The sequence below is a fragment of the Falco punctatus genome (genome assembly GCF_963210335.1).
Source record: "Falco punctatus genome assembly, contig: scaffold_30, whole genome shotgun sequence".
Taxonomy (NCBI): Eukaryota; Metazoa; Chordata; class Aves; order Falconiformes; family Falconidae; genus Falco; species Falco punctatus.
The window spans coordinates 370,956-384,560 of NW_027660235.1; the positions used below are offsets into that span (position 1 = coordinate 370,956).

Genomic DNA, 13,605 nt, shown 5'->3' on the forward strand with positions numbered 1-13,605 from the left:
CCATCTCCGCGAGGTGCCGAGCAGGGCGCGACACCCCCGGGCTGAGGTGCTGCCAGCCTCTGGCAGGGGCAGCAGGAGGCCAGGCAGTCACTGTGCCCGCTGCAGTGCTCTGCCTCCGCACGTGCCAGGGACGGGCTCGTGCCTCTGAGCACCCCTGTGTGCATGAGGCTGGGGTTCAACCATGGCAGCAGTGCATGAGGCCAGCTGAGGTGGGGACACCTCCCAGGGCACCGCCGTTCCTGTGTGTGACTGCAGGAACAAAGGCCACTGTCCCAGGGAGATTCATCTCACCTGCCTTGGGCAGGGTCATTGCAAGTGCCTCTGTCTGATCACGGCACCCTTTCTGGATGGTGCCCTCAAATGTGTCCGAGCAATCAGGGAGGTTCTGGGGTCCTGGCAAAAGGCAGACATCCAGCCTTTGTTCAGGAAAAGCAAGAAGGACAATTGGGAGAAATACAGGCTGGTCATCCTCACCGTAGTGTCTGGGGAAATGCTTGTCACGTCGCTGCTGCCTGAGAACATGGCAGCACAGCAGCAGGCACACCGCTTGCTCGTGTCTATGCGAGAAGCTGAAAGGCTCGCAGCCTTGGAAGAGCGCGGTGAGGCCGTGGCATGGTCAGGGGAAAGGCCTCAAGGAGGGTGACGGGTCGGGATGCCCCCCTGAAGGGTGGTTTCCCCGGTGGTGGAGCTTTCCTTGGAGGTAGGGAAGAGCAGGAGGGAGAAGCACTGCCAGCCAGTGCAGCTGGGAAAGTGGAGACTGGAGGTCAGGAGGAGGAAATGTCACTCAAGGGCTTGTGCTGTGGTGGGAGACGTCGTCCAGAAGGAGTGTGAGATCAGTCCATGTGTGTGTGTTTGCAGGAACAGCGTGTGAGGGTGGGCAGACATCGGTGCATGTGTGGCAAGGGCAGGGTGAGAGCAAGGTGGGGAAGCCAGATGGGTGCCTGCAGCCTGCCGGGGAAAAGCAGCAGCCGTGGGACAGCGTAGGACAACGTGAGATGGAAGGCAAAGGGCACGGGCAAGGCTGGAAGTCACCAAGAGAACCCAAGGGTTGTCCCCTTGCGTACGGCCATTGTCTCTGCCGTACAGAGTGCAGTTAATGGCACCTGCAGTGTCCTTGGCCATCTCTTCCACTCCTGTGGATCTCTTTATCACTGCCTTCCCCAATGCAGCAGCCCCTCGCCAAGGAATAAACCACCCAGCAGAAGAGTGAAACCCCGTGGGTCTCTCTGTAAGGGGTGGTTGATTCCGCCTGTATCTCCACAGGTAAGTTGTTCACAACCGACTGTTGTCCAGTCTCTCAGTCAGTCATATCAGGAAATATCCCACCATCTTGGTGGTACATCTACTCAACCATCTTGGTGGTAACGCTTTTTGTGCTACACTGGCACATATCCAGCACCACCCAGTGCCCAGTGGAACGTTCCAGTAGCTACTGCTAGTTAGTTCTGACAGCTTCATGAATTGCATTGAGCAATCACAATGTGGGTAGGGCCCCACAAAGAGCAGAGTTCCATTTTGGTGTGTCTTGGCTTCATTTTAGTAACACACTTCACACTGAGTGTGGATTCAGTATTGCCCAGGTCTGGAGGTCAGTCTCGTTCCAATGAGTGTATTTTGGTCTTAGCCACAAGTTATGCCCACTAGTCCCACATGGGATGGGGATACCAGCTACAGGCATTCCTGCATGAGGACATTCAGGGAAATGGGTACCTACCCAACAATCACTCCTCCTAACAGCATTCACCGATCCTTCCACAATTTTCAAATGAGTATTCCATGTCCATGACTCCTCCTGGTCCCACCCAAGATGAGGATTTAGCATACTGTTGCAGAATGGCTGTGTGATCACGGCCATGACTCCCTTAAAGATCTTTGTGAAACAAAGTTAGTGTAAGTTAGCTGAAGCAGGCCTTGCAGCTGTGCTGAGGCATGCTGATAAGGAAGCTGAGAAAGGCACTGACCTTGTGCCTAATGTTGTAAACAACTTTGAGGAATTCGCGTAGACAAGAGAGAAAAATATATATGTAGCTAGCTATCCGCAGAAACCGCAAGTAGGAGGACGTATGAAAATGTAACCCTTTAGAGCTTAGCCAATTAGCAGATGACTAGTAGGCATAATTAACTGGAACTGTATATAAGACATAATCGCGCCTTAATAAATCAAAGCTTGCTTTATCACTCACATTGAGTCGGCTGCTTGCTTCCCCTCGCTCGTCGCAGCATACCACATCACAGGCCAAATTCTATACATCTGTAAAACATGTTTCAACATATATCTACAAAGGAGAGGCAAGTAGCAGACTCCAGCTTCCCTGTAGACAGCCCAGTCTTATCTGGGGTCGCATTTCAGTCATTCACTTATATGCTGTCTGGCAATAATGCAAGATCCTGAACCTAGAACTTCATGATTCTGGAGGTAGTTTCAAGCATAAAGGTTTTTTGTTGCTTGACAGTCCATTCTGGTGATGTGGCTGCTTAAACTCTGCTATGGCACGTCCATGGAGTGACTCCTTCAGGCCTGACAGCAGCGTAGGTGCTGAGCAAAATCTGGAAAGGTCCTTTCACTTCTCTTCAACGGTTCATCCATCCACGTTCTAAGATACACGCAATCTCTGGGTTGGTAGTGATGTACAGGCACGTCCAGGGACAGATCTGCGCTCACAGTGACGTACCTCTGGAGAGAGGACAGGACCTTTCCTAGAGACTGAACATACTCTTTTAAGCCATGTTTCCCTTCTATTACTTTGGGATTCACTGCCATTTCTGTCACCTGGCAAGGTTTACCATGTATCCTTTCCAAAGGACTAAGTCTCTCCTTCCATTTACGCTGGATCCTGTATCTGTAGCAATGCTGAGGGAAAAGCATCTGACTGCTCTCTCTGAGGTTCTTGGCAAATTTTACTTATCTGTCTTTTCAGGCTTTGATTCATTCTTTCTACTATCCTGCTTGATTGAGGTCTCCATGGAGTGTGGAGATCCCATTTTACCCCTCCTAGTTTAGCTAAAAGGTGAAGGGCTTCTATTACCAAGTGTGGACCCCAACACCCAAAGAAAGTCCTATGGGTACCCCAAATCTCAGTATTATGTCTGAACTTACACTAATGATACTTCTTATTGGTGCGGCAAGGGAAAGCTTCCAGCCAGCCTGAAAAAGCATCTGTCATGACTAAAAGATACTGATACCCGTTTTGCTGCATTAACTTGGAAAAAGTCTATTTGCCAGTAATCCCCTGGGCTTTTGTCAGGCCTGGGAAAGGTCTTTGAGGGTACGTGAAGATACTTCTTCAGGCATAACTCATGCTTCTTCACTCTGCTTTTTGTTTTCCCAGTCATGGTACATTTAGAACTTGCCCTTTCAAGGCTTCTAACATCCTCTCAATTCCCCTGTTGCCTTCGCAGGCGCGCGGTGACCTGGTTCAGGAAAGGCATGGCGGCCAACCCCAGGCCGCTCGGTCCATCAGCACGCGGACACCAATGTGGTGGATGGCAAAATGGTGTTTATTGATAAGTGGCGCGGCATTATAGAGCTTGGGTTTACAACATCCCTTCCGTCTGCTTACGTCATAAGCTAAACGCTATTGGCTATCCAGAGAGGGGCTCTATATTTCCGTACAGCGCGACATCTTCCGACCGCCAAGCCCTAACTACCTACATTTCCCCCCTCCCTATGGATAATTGAATCAGCTAAAATATAACAATCAAAATCTTAATTTAATTTATATTCTATGGTTTTTAAAAATATTAAAAGAATATTGTATCAACTTGACTAAAAAACATAAGGCACTGTGGTCAGGTGGAAGGTAAGGGGTAATTGATAATACCAAGGTATGAATTAGGGTAAGCTAGAGGTAGCTAAGGGTAATACCAAATGGGACTTAAAAGTTAAAGCAGTTGATGGCGTTCTACCAGCATAATGTCGACTTTCTCTAGGTGGCTCTTGACAAATGACACGAGCTTATTCAGTATACAGGGTCCAAAGATCAGCGCCATGATGATCACTGCAATCGGCCCTGCCAAGGTAGATATCAGGGTGCGTAACCACGGTGAACGGCAAACCATGATTCAAGCCACCCTTGTTGGGTTTCCCCGTCTCTCTTTCTTTTTTCTAGCCTTTCTCTAAGTTGGCCATTGTATCTCTGACAACCCCAGTGTGATCTGCGTACACACAACATTCTTCTCCTGATGCCGCACATAACCCGCCTTGTTGTAAAAACATGAGATCCAATCCTCTACGATTTTGTAAAACTACTTCGGACAACGACCTCAGTGACTTTTCCAAAGCGCTGATCGATGGTTCAGTGTGAGCCAGATCCTCATCCACTGCAATTCTGAGGGACTGGAACTTCTGGTTCTGTTCGACTAACGAGGCTATACCTGTTCCTGCCCCTGCGGCCCCTACGGCTAGCAAGGTAGCTGTAGTCAGAGCGGTGATGGGTTCTCGCTTTTGGATATGATGCGAAGCTGGAAGGGTTTGATGAGTATATACGTATTCCTCAGGATGGTATACGATTCTCAGAATAATCATTACCTGCATACAAAATTCATGGTTTCCTTTGAGCAGTTTAAGAGATACACATGGGGTAATTCCGGATTTTGAACATATCCATTTGGTGTTTTTGACAGGAACTAGCCAATCAGCTTTCGATAGCTCTTCTGATGTGGACTCGTTCAAACACAGAGGCCTTTTTTCAAGGGGTATTTCGCCGACACATCTACCCCGCCCTGATACATATTGCATCGTGACTCCTGGGTTGTCCTTGGAGCTCCACACACAATGTATGGGTTTGGGCCCGCTAACGAGTTCCGGTTCATAGGGTATACCTACTGCCTCATAAAGAGGGGGCCTTATGTCATAACAAAGCCAACAGTTTGTTGTCATGGCGGGATTAGTAGAGTTCAGTATCTGATACGTTACAGGCAGGTCAAATTCTAAGGTATTCGGAGCTTCGGTGTTGTCGGGGGTCGCATCTTTAATATTGTTTTCAGTATTATATATAGGTGTCTGTGGGTTAAGAACCGGGTTAGGGCCAATTGCTTGGGGTGCTTGTAGCACAATCCTGATAATTTGTATCACTACCCCCGGGTCTGTATTGTCGGAGTGTATAAATACTGACCACATTCTCCCCACTGCCCAGCCCATGTCAGCTGGGTTTTGAATTCTCACATTTAAATGTGTACAGGTACTTTTTTTGATTGACGACTGAAGATAATAGCCACTAGGCCCAAATTTTGGAGGGTCACACCTATCTGGCCCCCACATTACGCGCAGAAATTTGTCCTCTCTTTCTGGTTTCCATCTATCACTCGTTACAATGGTCTCACATCCCCAATATCCACAAAAATAATATCCTGGATAGTTACAAGAGCTTTTTCCTGAGTTTGAACTGGGGCACCAATACGTCCTCCATGGCACTTTAGATCTATATTTTCCCAGTCCGGGAAATAAATCATTGACTGTAAACGTAAAAGGCGGGGTACCCGCTGTTATATTCTCCTTTATCACTCGACTGCTTATGGGGTCCCGTAGGACCCACTTGAATGGCTGATGGTGATTATAATCTGGTTCTGTCTTTCCTGCAATGACAGGTCCTAGAATCAAGTTCATACAAAGGCATCGCATTCCCCCTTTTTGGAGGCTATTTGGTCGTTATCCGAATCTGGGTGGTGCAGGATTCCCAAGTTTAGTCAGGACAGTTGTCGATTTGTCATTTTCTCTCGTCGGTGGGATGTACGGGACACAGGGGTGTCCGATGATCCGGTCCTGCATGCAAAAAACTCACAGTTTTCATTAGTTTTATTCTGAAGGTCTGCTTTGATAGACTTAAGTGGACACCACTTAATTCTGTTGTCTTTTCTGACCGCAGCATACCCTCGCCCTGTCAGAACTAATTTCCACCCTTGTTCCCACCCTCCTAGCTCATTTCTGATCATGACCAACGGGCCTTCTTCTAGCGCTCGAGTGGCCCAATGCTTCTGGGCAGGGCTATTCACCTCGTCTCCCCTGGGGAACTGGTTTAGTGCTAATAGGGCAGTCCGTAGTAAGCGTGCCTGGTCCCCTGAGGGAATGGCGTTGGTAAAACCTTCTGGTTTTGCTAATAACTCTAATTTAGATTTCAGAGTTTGATTTGCCCATTGGACTATGGCTTGTCCTGTGCTGTTACATGGGATGCCGTGTATCAGAGTAATACCCCATTTCAGAGCGAATGCCTGGACTGCTTTAGACACAAAATTCGGACCATTGTCTGTTTTGATCTGATTAGGGACACCAACCCACGCCATGGTTGTCAGCCAACGTTGGATGGTTGCTTTAGCGTCGGTCTTAAGGTGTTGTGTAGCTACAATCACCCCGCTATATGTGTCTACAGTTACTGCTAGCCATGCTCGAGGTTTTAGTAATTGACAGAGCGTAAAATCCGTCTGCCACACCTCAGAGGCTTTAAGACCTCTGGGGCTGATTCCGCTAGACCACAATGGTGCTTTTTGACAGTGGGGACATGTAGCTACTATATGTTTCACGTCAGTGGCCAAAATCCCACATCTCTTTGCTAGCGCTTTAGCTCCGATGTGGAGGGACTCATGTAATTGGCGGGCATCTTTTAGTGTCCACAACCTCTTTGCAGCAGCATCTGCTTTGTCGTTGCCGATTTGGAAGAACCCTTTGATTGGGTTATGGCTGTTGATGTGGATGACTGATATAGTGCCCTTTCGGGAAAAAAGCGCTTCTTCTAGCATCAGAGCTGTTGCGGATGTTGACACGCCGGGCCCTGACATGGCTAAGCAAAGCTTGGCCACGAACATTGAATCAGTTACTATGTTGAGATGTATATCGGGAACAGTCCGCACGCCAACACAACATCTGTCGCTTCCAGCTGTTGGACTGAGATCGCACGATCGGTCATTTTGACGCAGTGCCATTCTCCTCCCGATTGCCATACTGCTGCCGCGGTTGAGGTCGCTGAGGATGCGCCTGTGAAGACCGTTGGTCCCTGTTGGGGCCGGTCCATGATCTTCTGTGGGAGGTCGACGTTGACAATAGCTAGCATTTGAGTCCAGGGGGGCTTTGTGGCATACCGGACTTCTCCCCCAAATCCAGTGAGGGCTATAGCTAGATATTCTGACATTGCCACTGATTGTGTTGGGAGCTGTTTGCAGAAGGGCAGGTATATTCTGGCAGGTTTGGTTCCCAGATGTCTTAGGGCGATTTTATTATTATTATCACCAGGTGGTCCACCTGATTTCCTGAGGGTGCAGCAATCAGAATATCATCCATATATGGAATGATAGTTGCAGTCGGGTCACTGCACCGAACCGGTGCCAGTGCCCGATCCACTGTGATTTGGCAAATAGTGGGTGAATTGATCATTCCTTGGGGCAGCACTCTCCACTGGAAGCGTAAGTTGGGGCGTTGACCGTTTGGAAATACAACGGAAAAAGCAAACCGCTCCTTGTCCTCCTCATGCAGAGGTATCGAGAAAAAACAGTCTTTAATATCAAGGACAGCACAAGGTTGTCCTTCCGGTATCATGGAGTTCATGGGCAACAATGTTTGAACAGGACCCATTGGCTGGATTTTTTTGTTTACCTCACGCAGGTCATGGAGGAGACAAAATCCCTCACCAGTTCGTTTGGGTATTACAAAAACTGGGGTGTTCCATGGACTAGTGGAAGGCTCTATATGACCTCGTTGTAGTTCGCGGTCAGCTAACTCGAGAAGGGCATCCATTCGAGGCTTTGACAGGGGCCACTGCTCGACCCAGACTGGGTCGGATGATTTCCATGTCAGTCTGATTGGTGGGAGTGGGTGTACGGCAGTGGCCCTTACTGTAAATTTGTCACCCTGGCTTTTAATAAGGCTAGGGCATCCCTTCCCAACAGGGGTGGGACTCCTGACATGACGTATGGGAAGAGGGTAATGGTCTTCTCTGGTCCTTTTTCTGTGTGAAGCGTGATTGCTACCAGTTGAGCACTCTTCCAAGCTCAGGTTAATCCCCCGACTCCGCCCACCGTGGGGACGTCTTCCAATTTCCAATGTGGGGGCCAGTTCGTTTCAGGGATAACTGTAACATCTGCTCCGGTGTCAGTCAAAAAGGGGATGCTGATGGTGATACATTATAGGGAATTATAGAGGGAACAGATCCCCCACACCACTGGTGGGTTGTCACACTTTACTGCCAGGGCCACCCAGGGGTCTCGCCCCCAAAGGGTTGTCCCTGCTGTCCCTGGGATGGAGGCCAGGTTTGTGGGGTTGTCGGCTGGGCCATAAAGTTGGTTGCTTCCCTCGGGGGCAACGGGTTCGGGAGTGACCCCCCCTGTCTGGGGTTGGTGTAATGGGGCCGCCTGACATCCCAAGTGGGAGAGGGCTGTGTGCGGCCCGGGGGCCCCCTGCCTTTCCCGTTTCCCTGCTTTTTAAGTCTGCATTCCTTCGCGAAGTGCCCTCTCTTTCCACAGGCCCAACACGGTCCTTTAGATCGGTTTTGATGGGGGAGCGCCATTGGCGAGTCTCCGAATTGGGGACAATTGGTCATCACATGGCCTGGTTGGCCACATTTGAGGCATGTCGTCACGCTAGCCAGTGCACGAACAGCCACTTGGATTGGGGCCAGGTGCTCCTCGCTCACAACATGTTTAATCATGTCCGCGAGACTTGACCTCGGTGGCAGTGATTGCAGGATTTCTTTGGTTTTTAGATTACACTGTTGCCGCAAACAGTCTGCGATGACTGGGCCTTTTGCCTCCGAGGGCAGGGCCGAGGAATCGACTGCTGCTTGGAGGCGATCTACAAACTGTGTAAAACTCCCACTTTCTTTTTGTTTTATTGTGGACCGTGGCGATGGCTTGACAATAACTCTAGAGGTCGTGCGAATGGCTTCTCTAGCTGCACAAGTAGTTGCCATAACTTCATGGGCCCGCAGGCCCTGGGCTTGTGCTTGGGGGGTAATCATTGTTGGGTCTGTACCCATCAACCGCTGTAGGCTGGAGCCATGTAGCGGATGATCCGCTCCGGTTACTCGGGCTAACTGCCTCGCACAGTTCTCCTCCCATTCTTGATTAAAAACAATCATCCCTGCCCCATCAAAAATCAACCTACAAGTTTGTTTTATATCAAACGGGAGCAAATCATCTCCCCCAAAAAAACCATCTATGAGGGTGGAGACCATGGCCGCATTGAGTCCTTTGTCTGTGATTGCTTTAACAATCGCTCGTATATCCTTAGGGCTTAAGGGGGAATGGACCCTCTGTCCCCCGTCCGTCACTCGGACCGGGAATGCTAGTGCGTCCGATGGGGCCCAATCGGCACATGCAATTTGTATTTTTCTCCAATCTGTGAGAGGAATTTCTGTCCCCTTATGTCTTTCTTTCCCCGTGAGTGGTGATATTTTGGTCTTTGTATTTGCCAGCCAAGTCTGCCATGCAGAGTCTGAGCCGGAGTCAGAGCCCGACTGACTGCTCACTTCCGGGTGCTGGTGGTATGTGGTCAGGCTTCGGCCCCTCCCTTGCCTTGCGTAATCGGGCGGTTCTTTCCCTTTCTGCCCGCCCCGCCTCCCGCTTGGGGAGGCGCCTGCCTTATAAGGGCAGTTTTGGGGAGGGTCATTCTGATTGGCTTTCCGCCCCTCGCTGGTGCTCTTTTCCCTTTTTTGGTCATGCCAATCACTCTTTTCCTTCCCATTCCCCTCCCCCTCCCCTCGGTGTGCACCTGTTAACTCTAGCGCTCCCTCCCTGCTCCCGCTGGGGGCGGTCTGGCCCCGCCCTTCCCCTTGCTGCTTGGCGCCATCTTGGGGCGCACAGGGCGGTGGTTCAGTCCATGTAGTTTCGGCCTCGACTTTCGCCTCAGCGCCCCTGGCCTCTGCAGCCAGCTTGCCCCAAAAGGAGTCCGCCGAGGGTCCTGTGGGCGAGTTGGAGAAGGAAGAGTCTGCTGGACGCTGAGTGGGCGCGTCACTGTTTTGTCGGCTTTCAGGGTCGGCGGAACCCTCTTCAACTGGGGGGTGTGAGGTTTGCGCAGTCGCCCCATTTCCCACCCCCGGGGTGTTTAACAGACAATCCCTGGCAGCATTCCAGGTCTCCTGATCGTGTCTAGCTTTTTGGAGAGCCTGGACGACTGTCCCCCACGCTTTCAGATTTTTCCCATTACCAGTAGACATAGTTTCATCACATAAAGCGTGGAAGCATTTGTCCCACACATCTGGGTGGAGTATATCCACCGGCTGGTCAATGACCCCGAGCTCTAAAAGTCTCACAACTGCGAGAGTAAAATCTTTGGGCTTACAAGCAATACCCCACTGCTTATGCAGCTGTAATACGACCTTCACAAGAGCTTCCATCCTCTTGGTTGGTCCGGGAGCATCCTCCCCGCCGGGCTGGTCCTGCCGCTCCGGCCGCCATTTACCCGATTCCAGGGGAATGTTCCCGGGTTTCCGCACCACTTGTTGCCTTCGCAGGCACGCGGTGACCTGGTTCAGGAGCGGCACGGCAGCCAACCCCTGGCCGCACGGTCCATCAGCTCACAGACACCAATGTGGTGGATGGCAAATGGCGTTCATTGCTGAGCGGCGTGGCACTATATAGCCTAGGTTTACAGTGTCACTTCCGTCTGCTTACATCAAAAGCTACAAGCTGTTGGCTACCTGGAGGGGAGCCCTGTGTTTTCGTACAGCGTGACATCTTCCGGCCGCCAGCCCCTACCTAGCAACACACGTGTCTGCCAATACCAGGAGGAGGAACTGGGTGATGGAGCTGCTGTTGGACATCTGCTGCCTCCAGTCATAGGGTCCTCTTCATGAAGCAAATATAGTGACAAGTCAGGAAAGACTTCTGTGAGCCAAGTGAAAGCTGTTTCTCCTAGATGTGCCCCCGGTGCCCCATGTCCCCCCCTCTGCCGTTCCTAGGAGAGCTCCCTTCCGAGCCGTGGCTGGAGCTGTGCTGAGTGCTGGCCGAGTGTGCTGTGAGGAGCAGGGGCTGTGCCCGCTGGCTGCCCAGCAGTGAGCCCTGCTCTGCAGCAGGGGCTTCATGGGAACTCTGGGGGCAGGGGCCAGTCCTGGCCTTGCCCTGGCTCAGCCCAAACTGCTCCCAGCGCAGCAGGGCCTGTCAGCATCGGCTCTGCCCATGCTGAGCAGCGGCCATGGCCAGAGTCAGGTCAGGAGGGCTTTGTGCTGTGCTCAGGGAGAGCAGAGTGAGTGCTGAGAGGCAAGGGGACTGTCTGTGCCTGAGGGCAGAGGCAGGCACTCTGCTCTCCCCATCCCTCTCCTTCCCAGCTGCCCGGCAAACGCTCCTTTCTTAGATGGAGAGTGATCACACTGCCATGTGACCCTGACAAGCAGCCAGGCACTGCTGAGAGCAGAGGGATCCACTGCAGAGAACAAAATGCCTCATCCCTTCCCGAAGGCTCAGCACCACACTGCTATCCAAGGACACCCAGGGCTCACTGTGTGCCCTGGAAGCAGCACAGACCTTGGGTGGACACCCAATGTAGATAGTCAAGGGTCCTGATCATGGAAAGCTCGAGACAGAGCGTCAGCTCCTCCCCCAGCCTCACAGACTGCATTGCCCACAGCATCACAGGTTAGGGGAAAGCTGGGACACCTCCATGCTAGAGGACATGTCTGCACAGGAGGACCCACAAGGTCTGCCCCTGAGCCGGCAGCTGAAACCCCTATTGCCAGAGAGCCTGTCTGCAATGCCAATAGCATCTGAGCAAGGCCAGGAGAGAGACAAAGGGACACTCGGGAACTCCTTCCCCTTGCCCAGCCCGGCACACCACCTCCCACACAGCAGCAGTGCAGGACAGTCACCCTCAGGCTCTGCTCAGCGAGAAATGGCAGCGTGGCAGCAGGAGAGATGCACTTCATCCCTTCTGCTGCTCTGCTGGACCAGGGGGTGTTGAAACACATGAAACCAACGGTCTAAAGGCTGTGCTGGGTGGGAGAGGAGAGCAGAGGTGTGTTGCTCAGGGAAGGCACCTGCACGGCAGACCATGGCCAGGAGGTGCCCCTATCTGCCCTGCATCAGGGTTCCCCTCAGCATCTCCCCCCTCCCTGCCCAGGGCTCTGCTGCCTGCAGCTGTCCCTGCCAGCAGCTCTTTCTCTGGCCCCAGGGCTCTTCCCTGCCAGCGCTCACAGAGCCCAGCTCAGCCCTGTGGATAACTGGCTAGCTGAAAAAAGGTCTCATAGACATAGTCCAGCTGGCTGGACAAAAATGCACATCGCTCTCAGCTTCTCTGAAGTAAAGCAAAATACACTGTCTTTGGCTGTTGTTGTTACACAATCACAGGAAGATTTGGGTGGGAAAAGAATGTTGCAGGTGGGAACAGAAAACGACAGAAGAGAAACTAGGGGCGGGCTTGGTATTTAGGCAACTAACCAATAATGAGCTTAACTTTTGTAATATGTATGAGCTAATTATAACAAGATATAAAAGGTGACTGTAAGGGACAATAAACGAAGTCTGCTGATCGCTCATATTGAGTGACTGTGTCTTCCCTCCGTCGCGACAAATGGCGCCCGAACAGGGACCCTAGAGAGGGCTGAACCTGCGAGCCATGGTTTGACGGAGTTTCGGGTACCGGTCCTAAAAGCAGCGCAGGACGCGGAAGGGCACAGTCCCTGCGCCCGGGAGCACCTACAGAGGGTCCCGCCGGCCACGCGTCGCCGAAGTCTCGCAAAGGCTGCAACAGCACTGACGAAGGTGTGGAGAGACAAGCGACGTATGATTCGCTCATACGCTTTTTAGAAAAGCGGAGCGTTCGGGACATAGATTGTAAAAAGGAATTACTCGGGTTATTAGCATATGGGATAGCATCTGGGACCCCCGCAGCAGCGGCGAGCAGCGGCGCGCGGCCCGGCAGGCCCCTTCCCGGCCACGGTTTCTCTCCAAGGCGGCACCCCCCCCCCCTCCCATCGGCGCCATGGCGATGCAAGCGGCCAAGCGAGCTAACATCTGGCTGTCCCCAGAGGTCAATTGGATGCTTTATATTTGGAACCTGCCGTATAAAATCACAGCAGAGGAAATGTATGATATATTTGGGAAATACGGACCTATTCGAAAACTCAGAGTTGGAAACACTCCTGAAACAAATGGAACAGCTTAAGCTTCTCTAGGAAAAATACGGACTTGATTACAAACCCACAAAAAAAAAAAAAAAAAAAAAAAAAAAGTTCTTCAGATGTCACCTACAAGAAATGGGTTTCTGCTTTGAACTAGCAAACATCTCTGTGTTTAAAAAGAAGCCTTTTGGCCTTGATGGAGATAATTTATTCTGTATTCTGTATTTATGCTGTATTCTGAATGTGGAAATTGGTTGGGACTAGGAGGCTGCCTTAAAGGCATTTTGCAAACGGGATTATTATTTTTGATCATTATTGTAATAATAGTTTTTTGATCAAAACCAGCCAAAAATATTTGTAAGCATTAGGCCTATCTGAAGAGAATGCCTTTATTTGAATCAGCAGTTAAGGTGTAGTTTAGTCTGATGCTGTGGTTTTATCTGCTCCTGGTGAATTTTTGAAGTGATGAAATCAGAGATACAAGGTATGCTAAGAGTTAGGAGGTAATAAGGTAATAATCTAAGTAAGGGTGCTGTCTTTTATATCTATAAGTGCAATATGCTTTTAC

The 13,605-nt window shown here is 51.0% G+C and overlaps 1 protein-coding gene across 3 annotated transcripts in view; it reads right to left on the reverse strand.

Annotated features, from left to right (window-relative positions):
- LOC308057440 (uncharacterized protein) overlaps positions 1-13,605 on the reverse strand; it is a 279,898-nt gene that overhangs the window by 50,215 nt on the left and 216,078 nt on the right. The window contains exons 2-3 of one of the 3 annotated variants that reach the window (XM_080411546.1): positions 9,058-9,090; positions 7,208-7,261 (exon numbers count right to left, since the gene is read on the reverse strand). In XM_080411546.1, coding sequence (XP_080267672.1) covers positions 7,255-7,261; positions 9,058-9,090 — 40 coding nt within the window. In that variant the 3' untranslated portion in view covers positions 7,208-7,254. Of the gene's footprint in view, positions 1-7,207; positions 7,262-8,121; positions 8,726-9,057; positions 9,091-13,605 lie in introns of those variants that run through there. The other 2 variants (XM_080411545.1, XM_080411544.1) reach the window with 2 other exon arrangements.